Genomic DNA, 13,291 nt, shown 5'->3' on the forward strand with positions numbered 1-13,291 from the left:
ATCCAGCAATGTTGGAACTGAAGCCACTGCCATCTCATCTCAGGTATGCATTCTTAGGACCTAACTCAACTTTACCTGTTATTATCTCATCTAGTCTGTTAGATGTGCAGGCAGAACAGCTTTTTCAGGTACTGACTGAGTGCAAGACTGCAATTAGGTGGACCATTGCAGACATTAAGGGGATCATCCCGACCTTCTATATGCATAAGATTTTACTAAAAGAGGGGCACAAACCTCTAGAGAATATCAAAGAAGGCTGAACCCCAACAAGAAAGAAGTGGTGAAGAAAGAAGTGATTAAGTGGTTAGATGTCAGAATCATATTCCCCATCTCTGATAGCAACTGGGTCAGCGCAGTTTAGTGTGTGCCAAAAAAGGGAGGTATGACGGTAATGAAAAATGAGAAGAACGAATTGATCTCTACACGAACAGTCACAGGTTGGAGAATCTGTATGAATTATAGGAAGTTGAACTTGGCTACCAGGAAAGACCATTTCCCACTGCTATTCATTGATCAGATGCTAGATAGATTGGCAGAGAGGTCTCACTTTTGCTTTCTGGATGGGTACTCGGGGTATAATCAAATTTTTATTGCCCGAGAGGATAGAGAGAAAACGTCGTTCACCTGCCCTTATGGTATCTAAGCCTTTCGAAGAATGTCGTTTGGCCTATGCAACGCACCCTCCAAATTCCAAATGTGCATGATGGCCATCTTCACAGATATGGTAGAGGAAATAATGGAGGTTTTCACGGATGACTTCTCAGTGGTGGGGAATTCATTCAATGACTGCCTTATAAACTTGAGAAGAGTATTAAAGAGGTGTATCGAGACGAATCTGGTACTAAACTGGGAAAAGTGCCATTTTATGGTACATGAAGGTATAGTCTTGGGGCACCTAATGTCAAGTAAGGGCATTGAGGTGGATCATATAAAGGTTGATGTGATAGAAAAGCTTCCACCACCCATTTTCATCAAAGCAATCAGAAGTTTCCTTGGGCACGCCGGTTTTTGTAGGAGATTTATAAAAGATTTTTCCAAAATTGCTAACCCCTTGGGTAAATTGCTTGAAAATGGTCACCCTTTTGTGTTTTCTGATGATTGCATGGTAGCTTTTGAGGAATTAAAGAAGAGATTAGTAACAACACCTATCATAGTTGCCCCCAACTGGGAGCAACCATTTGAGTTGATGTCTGATGCGAGTGACTATGTTGTGGGAGCAATTCTTGGGCAGCGAAAAGATAAAGTCATGCATCCAATATACTGCGCAAGTAGAACGCTGAGTGGAGCCTAGCTAAATTTACATTGTGACCGAGAAAGAGATGTTGGCAGTGGTATTCGCATTTGACAAGTTCAGGTCATACCTGATAGGTTCAAAGGTAATTGTTTATACTGACCATACTGTTCTAAGGTACTTAATCGAGAAGAAGGATTCAAAATCACGCCTGATTTGATGGGTGCTACTTCTACAAGAATTTGATTTGGAAATCCGTGACCGAAAGGGAACGGAGAACCAAGTAGCTGATTATTTGTCTAGGCTAGAAGGAGCTGAGAAGAAGATTGAGGTAGAAGAGATTCTGGAAAATTTCCCAGATGAACAACTACTAGCCACGAGTCTCAAGGAAGCGCCATGGTATGCAGACATTGTAAATTACCTGGCGAGTGGTATTGTTCCTTATGACCTTTCCTCTGTTCAAAAGAAAATGTTCTTTCATGATTGTCGCATGTATTATTGGGATGAGCCTTATCTGTTCAGGATTTGTATTGATAACATGATCCGGAGATGTATCCCCGAAATAGACCAGTCTTTTATTTTGCAGGCATGTCACGCGTCACCATATGGCGGGCACTTCGGGAGAGTAAGAACAGTTGCGAAAGTCTTGGAGATGGGCTTCTATTGGCTAACACTGTTCAAAGATGCACATTTATGGATAAAGGGGTGTGATGAATGCCAACGAACCGGGAATATTTCCCGCCGGCATGAGATGCCTATGAACCCAATTCAGGAGGTAGACGTGTTTGGTGTATGAGGGATCGATTTCATGGGGCCTTTCATCAGCTCATATGGCAACAAGTACATACTCGTCACTGTGGACTACGTGTCTAAATGGGTGGAAGCTGCGACACTCCCTACAAATGATGCAAAGGGGGTAATTAGTTTTTTGAGAAAGAACCTATTCGCCCGATTTGGCACTCCAAGGGCAATAATCAGTGACGGAGGCACTCACTTTTGTAATCGAGCCTTTGCGAAGTTGTTAGAGAAGTATGATGTACGCCACAAGGTGGCCACCCCATATCATCCACAAACAAGCGGGCAAGTGGAAGTCTCAAACAGAGAAATAAAGAGTATGTTGACTAAGATTGTGAATGCTACTAGAACATGTTGGGCGAAGAAGTTATATGATGCACTTTGGGCTTATCGATCCGCTTTCAAAACTCTAATCAGCATGTCACCATACAAGTTGGTGTTTGGGAAGGCGTGTCATTTACCGGTAGAGTTGGAGCATAGAGCTTGGTGGGCGTTGAGACAATTGAATCTTGATATTGAAACTGCGGGAACAAGTAGAGTAACGAAGTTGCACGAACTTGATGAGTTCAAATATCACGCTTTTGAGAGTACAAGATTATACAGGGAGAGAATAAAGATGATACATGATAGAAATATTATTGAACGGAATTTTAAACCCGGAGATACGGTATTGCTATACAACTCAAGCTAAGGTTATTTCCGGGCAAATTGAAATCACAATGGTCAGGGCCTTTTCATGTGGTTAAAATTTACCCCACTAGTGCCGTAGAGATTACTGTGAATAATGACTCTTGCACGTTCAGAGTTAATGGGCACAGATTAAAACATTATGTGGCCATGGATGAAGCAAAGGTAGTGTTAGTGATCCATTTGATCGAGCCTCCAATGTTGAGCCTATTATAAATGCGCTTATCTGTGTTGTGCCGCGATGTTAAATTAGGCGCTTCATGGGAGGGAACTCATTCATCTATTGTATTCATCGTGTCACGACGTTAACTAAGGTGCTTGTTGGGAGGCAACCCAATTCATAGTTGATTTTCAGTGTAGTTAGAATTTTTGTTTTTGTTTTTAGATACTAACAAGTTTGCAGATGAGTTTGGGCGAGTCGAGCAAGGTTTAAACGTCATGCGAAGTTAGGAAAATGCCAGGGTCAGCCAGGCTTTAGGCTGGCGTTGCCTAGCTAAAGTCAAGGTTAGCCAAGCATTAGGCTGGCGTCGTCTGGATAAAACCAGGGTCAGCCAGGCCTTAGGCTGGCGACACCTGGCTAACACCAGGGTCAGCCAGGCCTTAGGCTGGCGACGCCTGACCAATGCCATGTAGGTATTTTTTGCTCTTTTTAAGTTATTTCTTCTTATTTTGGTCGAAACAAACCTCACAAACATGCCATCACTCAATGAACACTCTACAAAGCAAACCCTAACCTCACTTCAACCAACATACACCAAGCTCTACAAGAAATTTCACAAGAACACAAACACATTGCACAAATTGCTTGTTCACCCACACACAATCTCCATCCACATAGAGGTCAAGTTTCGTCTTGCTAGTCTTTCACACTTATCCAAAATTCTAAGGCAATCCACTCCTCACAAAGCTTCAAAGGTATGATTCTATCTCTTTTCTTGGTAATTTCTAGTTGGGTACATGAATTGAGTGTTGGTTGTGTTTCATTATGGGTGGTTATTCTTCATGGTCTTATTGTGTTTTTATGCCCCAATCCCATGAACCCCTTAGGAATGGTGTTGTAATTGTGAAAATATATGGTAGTACAAAACTCCCAAGCCGATTTAGGAAGATGAGGCAATCCTTCAAGTACATAAGAACTCCCATGGCACTAGTGCTTGTCAAGTGTTTGGTGAAATACCTCGATGGCATTCCTAGTCCCCTTTGGAGCCCGAATCTCCGAGATTGGTAATCTAGTGTTATGTAATTGTGCACCACATTAACATTTTAAGTGTGGGGTGGCTCACGGGTAGCCAATATGTTGTTGTTTGATTCTAATGTTAAGATAATACGAGGTGAAGTCTGAGTAAACTCGGCAATTTGTGGGAGATTATGTGTGTAGTATGTAATGTACCATTATCTGGCTACTGCTTGTTTGTGTAGGAACAAAGATGCCACCCAGAAAAGATACAAGTAAGGGAAATGCTACTTCAACGGCCCAAGCTAAAGCAAAGGCGACCTCCGTACCTCCTCCAAAGAAAAGAAATGGGGGAGAAGCTGCCTCTAGTATGACTGGTGCCCAAGCGGTAGCAGCTGTATCTGCCATGCGTCCACAACCCCCAGGCCAGCGGGAGTTTGGCATAAACAACATACCTCCACATACGAGGGATTGGTACAAGCGTTGTAGGCCTAAACATATCCATCCCGAGGGAGCTATCCAGGAATGTAGTGTGAAAGCGAAGTATCTGGCTATTTGGAAAGGCATCCAGGATCTGGGGTTAAGCTATGTTTTTAAGAACACGGGGGACATCAACCTCAACTTAGTAAGGGAATTATATACGGGGTTTGATCCATATGACACTTAGGAAATGGTATCAATCCGTGGATGCTTGATAGATTTTTCACCCAAGGCCATATCTGACTTTTTAAGTGCTCCCAATGTTCCTGTGCAACCATTGGAACAATTCATTCGCAGGCCTACTTATAGAGAGTTGAGGCACATGCTCTATAGGGCCGACTCTAGTATTGCATGGGTTCAGTACAAGGAAATGAATCATCACGAGAGGTTCCCTAAGAAGAAGATGAAAGCGGAGGCTTAGGTGTGGCTCAAGTTGATAAATGCACGGCTCCTACCGTGTAATCATGACACGCTTGTAAGCCGTGTGAGGACCTGTGTGCTATATTTCCTCATGACAGGGCAGAGGGTGAATATGGGTCACCTGATTTGCCACCAGATGGCACAAGTGAGAACGGGTAAAAAGATTAATTGAATGTTATTTCCTAATTTCTTAACAAGATTCCTACAGCATGAGAGGGTTGAGGTAGAGCCTGAATTTGACCACACTATCGATCACTCATCTGACAAATAGACATCACTAATATCCGGCTGAAAGGCGAGGCTATGACACTGACAGGTGCTGAGCACAATGCGCGTGATGACAGTTTCATGACCCATCTTTATGGGATCATGGATTTACAGCTGCGAATATGGGGTCATCCGGCCACATCTGAGGAGAGGGCTGATTTGGAGAAGCGATACCCGCTCAATGCTCATGCTCAGAAGCTGGTTGGTATAGGAGCGGGATTCAGACTCCCCGCTGATGATGATGTCAACACACCGGAGCATTCTGAGGCTGAGCCAATGCAGTCAGATGGAGAGGGAGATGGTGATGATAGAGAGGACGAACATGATGAAGATTGGAGAGCGTCATAGGATGACGACGCTGCTTGACCAGGGAGTTTTCTTGCACCCTACTCTTGTTATTTCTTGTCTTATCTATTTGTGCATGCACTGAGGACAATGCATGATTTAAGTGTGGGTTGAGAACTTGTAGTTATTTGTAGTGTTAGCTTGTTTTTATTTTTGTTAGTTATTAGCTTGTTAGAATTTCTTGTTTTGTTATTGTTGTATTTTCTTGTTAGTAGTTAGATTGTATTTATTTTTAGAATTTGTCTTGTTTTTTATTTTCTGTGTGTTAGTTGTTTTTAGGCAGAAATTATTAAACAAACATAAATATGTTGGACTTTTCCTAACTATGGATCTCCTAGACAGTTTTCTTGAGGGAAGTAAGTCTAAAGAAAATACCATAAAGATTTTTTTAGGTAGTATAGTAATTCCCCCTTGGTTTTTCTTTGGGCCTCAGTTCTTTTCCAAGGTTTTTATTTGAACCGGGTGCAAGTAGTTTTAATTCTTAGGAGTAGAAATCACGTGGCTAAGCACTTAATCGCAGTAATATCTCTGAGCTTTGTGATGCCTTGAGAATAGTCAGTACTCGGATTGAGACGCTTAGGCTCAATTTTTGACTCTAGGATAAATACATTAAATCGTGGATTCTTAAATTTACTTAACTGCTTTGACTGGACTGTTGGGATAGAACCAATTCTGAATGAGTTATGTGCCATGTCTTTGAGGTTTGCATGTGTTCTGTGCATTGCATTTGATGTCTAGAACTTGCCCCGTATGTGTGCAAAGCGAAATAGTACTCTTGTTCAGTCTGAGAAATGATATAGGTAGTTCTTTGTTAAGCCAGATATATATAAGGTACCCACCTAAATGTTATGTATCGTACTTAACCCCTTTGAGCCTATAATGTTGTTTCTTTGGTAACCACATTACAAGCCATACCCCGTTGTTTGAATAGACCATATATTTGAACCTTGTCACCTCTCGTAATCACTTGAATTGTGATGAATTATGAAAAAGTTAAAGTGTGGGGTGATGGGTTGGCTTTTGCGTGGAACAATAAAATAAGGAGAAAGGTGCACTAGATGAAAAAAATGTCAATAAAAGCCATTTGGATAGAAAAAGAAGGAAAAAAAATATAGATATATAGTAGTGTATGAAAAAAAAAGAGAAAAAATATATAATTCCTGATGGTGGTGGCTCTTGATGTATTGGTGCTTAAAAAAGTAGGGGTGAAATATAGTAAAGTTAAGGTGGAATCTTGGTTTGACATAAGTAGGGGATTGAAGGTTGAAGTATTTGTATTAAAGTTCTTAAGGGAGGTGTAGTCACTTATATCCAAATGTATCCTACCTGACCCGCAGCCTACATTACAACCAATGAAAGTCTTATTTGATCTTAGACTGAATGAACTCGATTAGTAAAGTATTATACTAAGGGCAAGCTTATGGTACGTCATTTGGGGCATATAAATGTTATTTTTGAGAGCGAGTGAATTTTTCCTATCTTGAGTTCCTACATTATTAAAATTCATGGTGTGTAGAACTAAGCTCTTTGATTGGGTGAGGGTACATGATTCATAAAGGAAAGGTAATATTGTTGACCTCTATGTTAGAGTAAGTAAGTGAATTGTGAATAAAGCATGTTATTTGTGAGTAGATTATTGAGGCGAGGATGTCACGCCTTTGTGCTTAAACTATTTTAAAGATTCTTGGTATAATAAGTTAAGGGAATTGCTTAATAGGTTGTGTCCATAAGTGTAGCTTGATTGCTCCAGGATGAGCAAATGTTTAAGTGTGGGGTATTGATGTGTGGCTATAATTCATAGTTTTTGCACAGTATATGCTTTGCGTTTTACATGATTTAATGTTAAATTACACTTTGTTTGAGCATAATGGAGTCTATTTTATGTTTAGGTGCATCGGAAATGAAAGTAGAGCTAAAGGGATGATTAAACATCGAAAGTGTGCTTGAGAACAGTGAAAAGGAGAAACCGGGCAAAAGCCAGCTCGACCAGGATTTAGTCTGGCGAGGCCAGCTTAAAGCCAGGCCTAGCTAACCGTTAGCCTGGGCGACGCCAGCTTAATGTTAGGCTGAGGCTGGCGTTAGCTAAGCGACACCAGGCCTAAGGCCAGGCCTAGTCCGAGTTTTGAAGGTTTTAATTATTTTCCGGCTTGACTAGGAGTTGACCTACACGTTTAAGGCTTGTCCCAAACATATAAATAGACCCAAAAATGCCACTTTGAAGGACTTTGCAACTGAGGCAAGAATAGCTCGTGGAACACTACTTGGGAGATGGAATCATTGATTTCTACATCTCTTTATCCTTACTCTGTAATTTAATTATGCAAATTACTTTGGATATCATTACTATGAGTATGAGTAGCTAAACTCATAATCTTGGGTTTTGATGGAACCTGTTGAAGGATGATTTTCTCGTTATTTTAATATAGATTTGCCATAGTATTATCTCTATTTGTTCAACTATATGTTTATTGTTGTTGATTGAAGGGCCCTCAATTAGTTGTTCCTATTTAGTGTGCATTACTCAGGAGAGAGTGCATATTTAAGTAGTTGTTGAACATCATCATTACTAACATATATGAGGGATCAATACGAAGGGTTTAAAGGCGGGATTAGGGATAACAAAACCTTGGGAGCGATCTAAGTGAGTTGTACTTAAAGCTAGCTAGCGTGATTCGGGATAATATGTCTAGTATATTGTTGCAATTACTCGGGAGAGAGTTACGACAGCCAGAGTGCTCATGATCGATAGAGAAGACTTAGGCAAATTTATAGCAAACATAGCGAAAAGGATTCCGACAATAGGGGAAATCAGAACCTTAGATCATTCCAATTCTTGTCTACAAACTGTTAGCAGTTAGTTCTTAAATATTGTATTTTCATTACGTAATATTTAGTCAGTAAACATCCAATCGACTACTTAAATATCTTCGAAGATTGAATATGTGAATTTGTGTAAGTCCAATAGCTATGATTGATAGGTTAATTCCCTGTGGGATTTGACTCCAGACTCGTTAACCGGAATATATATGCAGCGGCCGCTTTGTCCTTTTTATAAGGCTTAGTTGGGCGTAATCATTGGGATTCGCTGAAAAGACAAGGCACTCCCACCTCGTCCATCTGGTCTCGATCTTCTTCGGTGACCAAACACCGGAGGTAGCTAGCCACACCTACGGGGGCATCAAGAACCTGGGCATCCTCCGGGATCGTGATAACGATTGTTCGCTTACACCTGGGATTGGCACTGGGGGACAAAAACTGATTGGTCAGTTTAAAACTCGAAGAAGCCTCGCCCGAGCTCTTCTTCGGAACCTCCAAGTCACTCAAATCGGGGACATCTTCTACCTCAACAAATAAACCACGAAAGAGATCATCCTCTCTACGGCCTGAGCGTCGTGTACCAATAAATCGGAATCTGAAAGAAACAAAGGTGAATCCCCGATCTCTATTGCCCCAAGTGGGTCCATTGAGGCACTACCTCTGTCTTGGGGAGGCTCGAGCCCAATTTCTACCTCAACGCCCACCACCTCTTCAATGGTCTCTTTGCCCCGAGGTAAAATATCTTTGGTTCCTTTTGGCTCGGGGACTTAGGCCGAAGTCTCCTCCTCGACCCCATCGAGCCTAGGCTGAGCAGTATCGACTCCCACCGGTTCTGCGTGTACGAGACACCAACCTGGAATCATCTTCATTTTCTTCTTCTTCACCCTCTTCAAGCTCATCTAGTAGCCGACGGATTGAGTCCATTGTTAGAGGGATGACATTTCCCTTACGGGTTCGCCTCTTTTTGGGCTTCTACTCATCCAACTTTGTGGAGCTCGAAGCCTCTCTCATTTTCCGCTCTTTCTTCTGTTTCGGAGCGGATGGTTGGGGAAGGTTTTCTTCAACGCCAGATGGGGGCCTCATCTGAACATCCTTTCCCATACCTTCAAAAGAAAGACGAGTAAGATTGAGAAAAAATTCGAACAATGATCAAAATTGTCGAGTCATACAAAAATTTACCGTGGTTTTGGGCCTTCCATCGACCCTTCGCCAAATCACGCCATGCGCGCTCAGCGTGTGTCGACTTCGACACTAGGCTCCTGACCTAGTTCTCAAGTTGAGGAATCGCACCCGGCATCCAGGCAACGACTGCACCAAATAAAATGCCGATAAGAAAGAATGAAAAAATAAAGACAATAAGCAGAAATTAAAGATGGAGTTATACTTACATCTCATATTCCATTTCTCTGGAAATGGCATACTCTCAGCTGGGATCAAGTCCGAGGTCTTCACTCGGATAAATCGACCCATCCAGCCCCGATCCTTGTCCTCATCTATGCTCGAGAAAGTTTCCTTGGAGGCCCGACGTTCAACTTTATTAGTCCCTCTCGATAAAGTCGGGGGCTATATAAGCATATGAGGTGGTCGAGGGTAAAGGGAAGCCCATCGACTTGGCTCACAAAGAAGCGGAGCAATATCACTATCCTCCAGAAGGAGGGGTGAATTTGACCGAGGTCACTTCGTACTTCTTGCAGAAGTCTACAATGACCGGGTCCAAAGGACCCAATGTGAAATGATAAGTGTAAACACTTAGAAACCCCTCTACATGGGTAGTAATTGACTCCTCAGGCGAGGGTATCACCATGTGCTTGTCAACCCAGTTGCAGCCTCTTTAACTTGGTCGAGAAAGTCGCTAGTGATCGTGCATATGTACCTCAACATTGGCTCGCATCGACCCAAAACTGAGGGGGTCTTTTCAACCTTGCAGTCGGAGTCAAGAAAGCACCCTCCAGGAACGAATTCTTCAGGGCGTGGCTCCACCACTTGTTGTTCGCCGGCCGGGCGAGACGAGGAAGTGTTTTCTTTCTATAGAACAATTTTAGATGTTTTGGCCATTTTATTTTTGTAAGCAAGAGAGAACAGAGATTGGGATATTTGGTATTTTGGGAAGAACAAACAAAGAAACTCAAAAACCTGAAGATAGGAGGTTCTGAAGAAGGCAAAGAAATATGAAGATTAGAATGAAAGAGATTGAAAGTAATGTTTGGGCAAAAGAAGGCAGATACATTTATAGGTTGAAGACGACGGTTCAGAACCGGTAGTGTCCGACAACAACTAACAGGCATTTAATGCCTCGACATCCGAACCTATGGGACGTTTCAGTTCCCACTTGTCGCTGACGGCATGGTCGGGCTCGTCGTTTACGTCATGGCCCATTGAGATGGGCTTGGGAAAGATCAAGTCGTTTCTTGTCGTTAATCTCCAAAAAATGAGGAGACTATCTGTATAAGGTCAAAATCGGGCCTGCCCTTTTTGAGAGACTGATCGAGGATGGAGCACGATAAGTCACGATCGATTTTGATTTATGACAGACCATGGCACAAGGATGGATTGCTAAGCTCATGAATCAATGATCGATCAAGATCGAGACCAGCCGTGATCGATAACCGAAGCGGGATAGAGATCGAGCGAGGTCGAAGGGAGCCAGCTAAATCGGATAACAGAAAGCCGAGATATCCATGATCGGGCAAGGATCGTGGCGGAAATCTCGGCACATATCAAATCAAGACCGGTTATTTAGCCTATCATGGGATTTGCTTCTGTATTTAGAATTGTACTATAAATAGAATTCATCTACTATATAAAGGAAGTTCTAATCATTTTGTAATGATCACATTCACGCATAACAAAGTAGTACACTACATTTTCTCTCCTAAGCTCTGTTGTTTAGTTCATACTTTCCATTAGTATACTCAGCTGGTTCGAGGACAGTCTAGCTCGAGGGCCATAATCGCTCATTATATTGGTTCGCTTTATTTTATAGTTAATTTCTAACATTAATTTTCATATTTCTCAGTTTATGCAAAGTGAAATCACTTCTAAATTTAATTGTTATCTAATTTTAAGGGTAAACAGATGAATTGGTAAATCTTATACCGGCTGTCAGCTTATCACAATCCTTGTCCTTTAATTTATTCGAACTTGGTCCGGTAATATGACAACCTTGCACAGGCGAAATTAGTAACAATACATTTAAATATGAAAAATATGAAGGGAATGTTACGTCTTTGAGTCAACACTGTGTGTGGGTACGTGTGCAGATTTTGACTTTGACTTTCAACACTGCATGAGTGGAGAATAACACGTCTTCCATTTTTTTAATAACTTTGCATGGCCATTTGGCTGTAGAATTTCATTCGTTGATTTTCATCATAGTGATTTTCATCGTTTAATATCACCATTTCATATCATTAATTATTTATACTCTTTTTTATTAGTAGAGTCGGGAATTAATATAAGAAAAGGAAAAAAAAAAAAAGGAGAAGACAGCAGGCTTTGACGCAATATATTTTATATATATTTGCAAACTACAACCTATGATATTTCCAAAAGTATATATTTACCATGTTAATTAAAGCTGCTTATATCCTTTATGCTAGTTCCAACTAACTTCACCAAATGGATGGCAACATTATTTCTCCATTATAAAGCATTGAAATATTGAGCCCCCAAAGGAAAAACTCCTTTGCTCTATTCAAGAAATCAATGCCTTCTTCTCTTTGAACTTGCAAATGACTCTTAGGAATTTTGAGCAAATTGAGATAAGTTCCCAAGTCATGTACACAAGTAGGGTTTTGCATGTTGAAGAAATCTAACAAGATTTCAACTCCAACATGAGCATAACATGAACAACTCCAAGGAACCTCATACTTCCCACCCAGTAAAACCCTAAAATTCTCATTCAAAAAAACCCCAGGAAGTTTTGTGATGGGATCATTTACATTAACTATTCTCAATACTTTTATACCTAACTCTTCACATCTCTCTTTGAATCCAAGATTTCCAACCCTAGGACCTCCAAAGGAAAAAACCGTGACCGGTATGATGTTATTTTCTGATACTGATGGTGATGATTCATATAGTCGATTCTGATGACTTACTTGGGATTCAGGGGCAGTTGTTGTGTTCAATCCCAACTCCGCAATGTCATAAGCTAATAAAAGGGCTAATGCACTTCCCATACTATGTCCTGCAATTGTTATGCTCATTTCCTCGCCTTTATACATATTTATTACTCTCCTTATCTCAGAAAGCAATTGTTCGCGACAACTTCCAAGACCGAACTTTTCACCCTCGTTCGAGGTGTACAAACTCAAAAATCCAGCTTCAACCTTAATTTCAGGCCTGAGATTATTCGGATCAAGACGGGCAGGAGTTAATGTGCTCATCAAATTTGCTATCCATTCAGGATTAGTGACCGTTCCTCGGAACGTGATGAGCACATCTCTCCTGCCCAGTCTCTTAGATTCTTCATTATTTGAAACTGCGACATAACCAATCCATCTTCCACTAGAGCATTTTTGACCAATTGATAAAACATTGATATCTGTAGTAGCATAAATGTATTTTGTTACATTATATCCTGAGTTTCCCAAGCCAACTTCATTCAACATACTATTTTTTCCATACTTGCAATTCAAGTATCTTTTTGAATTTGGATCAAGATCAAAAGCATTGTAACATGCAGCCACAAACTCTCCATACCTAATAATCTCATTTTGTAAAAGATTATCCAATGGATTCACTAAATTTTGCCAATTTTTTGACCCTTGGATTTCTCTCCACATGGAAGCCAATGTATTAGTAGTAGTATTACTACTAATGTTACTATGAATAAATGTTGTAGTCATAATACTACGACAAATGTTATTGGTAGTAATAATATTTTTTCTTGATATTACAAGTGGTTCTCGAACAGAAGTAGAAGCCATAATTGGTATCAATTTTAATGATATTGATGATAATGAAGATGATGGTTTTGTTGGAAACTCACCTGAAAATGTAGAAAATTTCATATTTGGATCTGGCAATTTAAGCATTAATGTGGATGCCATGAAAAATATCAGTGAGTTTCG

The 13,291-nt window shown here is 40.8% G+C and overlaps 1 protein-coding gene across 1 annotated transcript; it reads right to left on the reverse strand.

Annotated features, from left to right (window-relative positions):
- Positions 1-11,827: 11,827 nt before the first annotated feature.
- Positions 11,828-13,066, reverse strand: LOC104238894 (galactolipase DONGLE, chloroplastic-like). Its single transcript, XM_009793400.1, has one exon. It carries the CDS (start codon positions 13,064-13,066, stop codon positions 11,828-11,830), a length of 1,239 nt encoding a protein of 412 aa, XP_009791702.1.
- Between the last annotated feature and the right edge of the window lie 225 nt (positions 13,067-13,291).

This window comes from Nicotiana sylvestris, chromosome 10 (genome assembly GCF_000393655.2).
Source record: "Nicotiana sylvestris chromosome 10, ASM39365v2, whole genome shotgun sequence".
NCBI classification, from domain to species: domain Eukaryota; kingdom Viridiplantae; phylum Streptophyta; class Magnoliopsida; order Solanales; family Solanaceae; genus Nicotiana; species Nicotiana sylvestris.

Bases quoted from the DNA above. Each gene is read 5' to 3' on its own strand.
- LOC104238894 (XM_009793400.1), bottom strand. From the start codon at position 13,066: ATGACTACAACATTTATTCATAGTAACATTAGTAGTAATACTACTACT.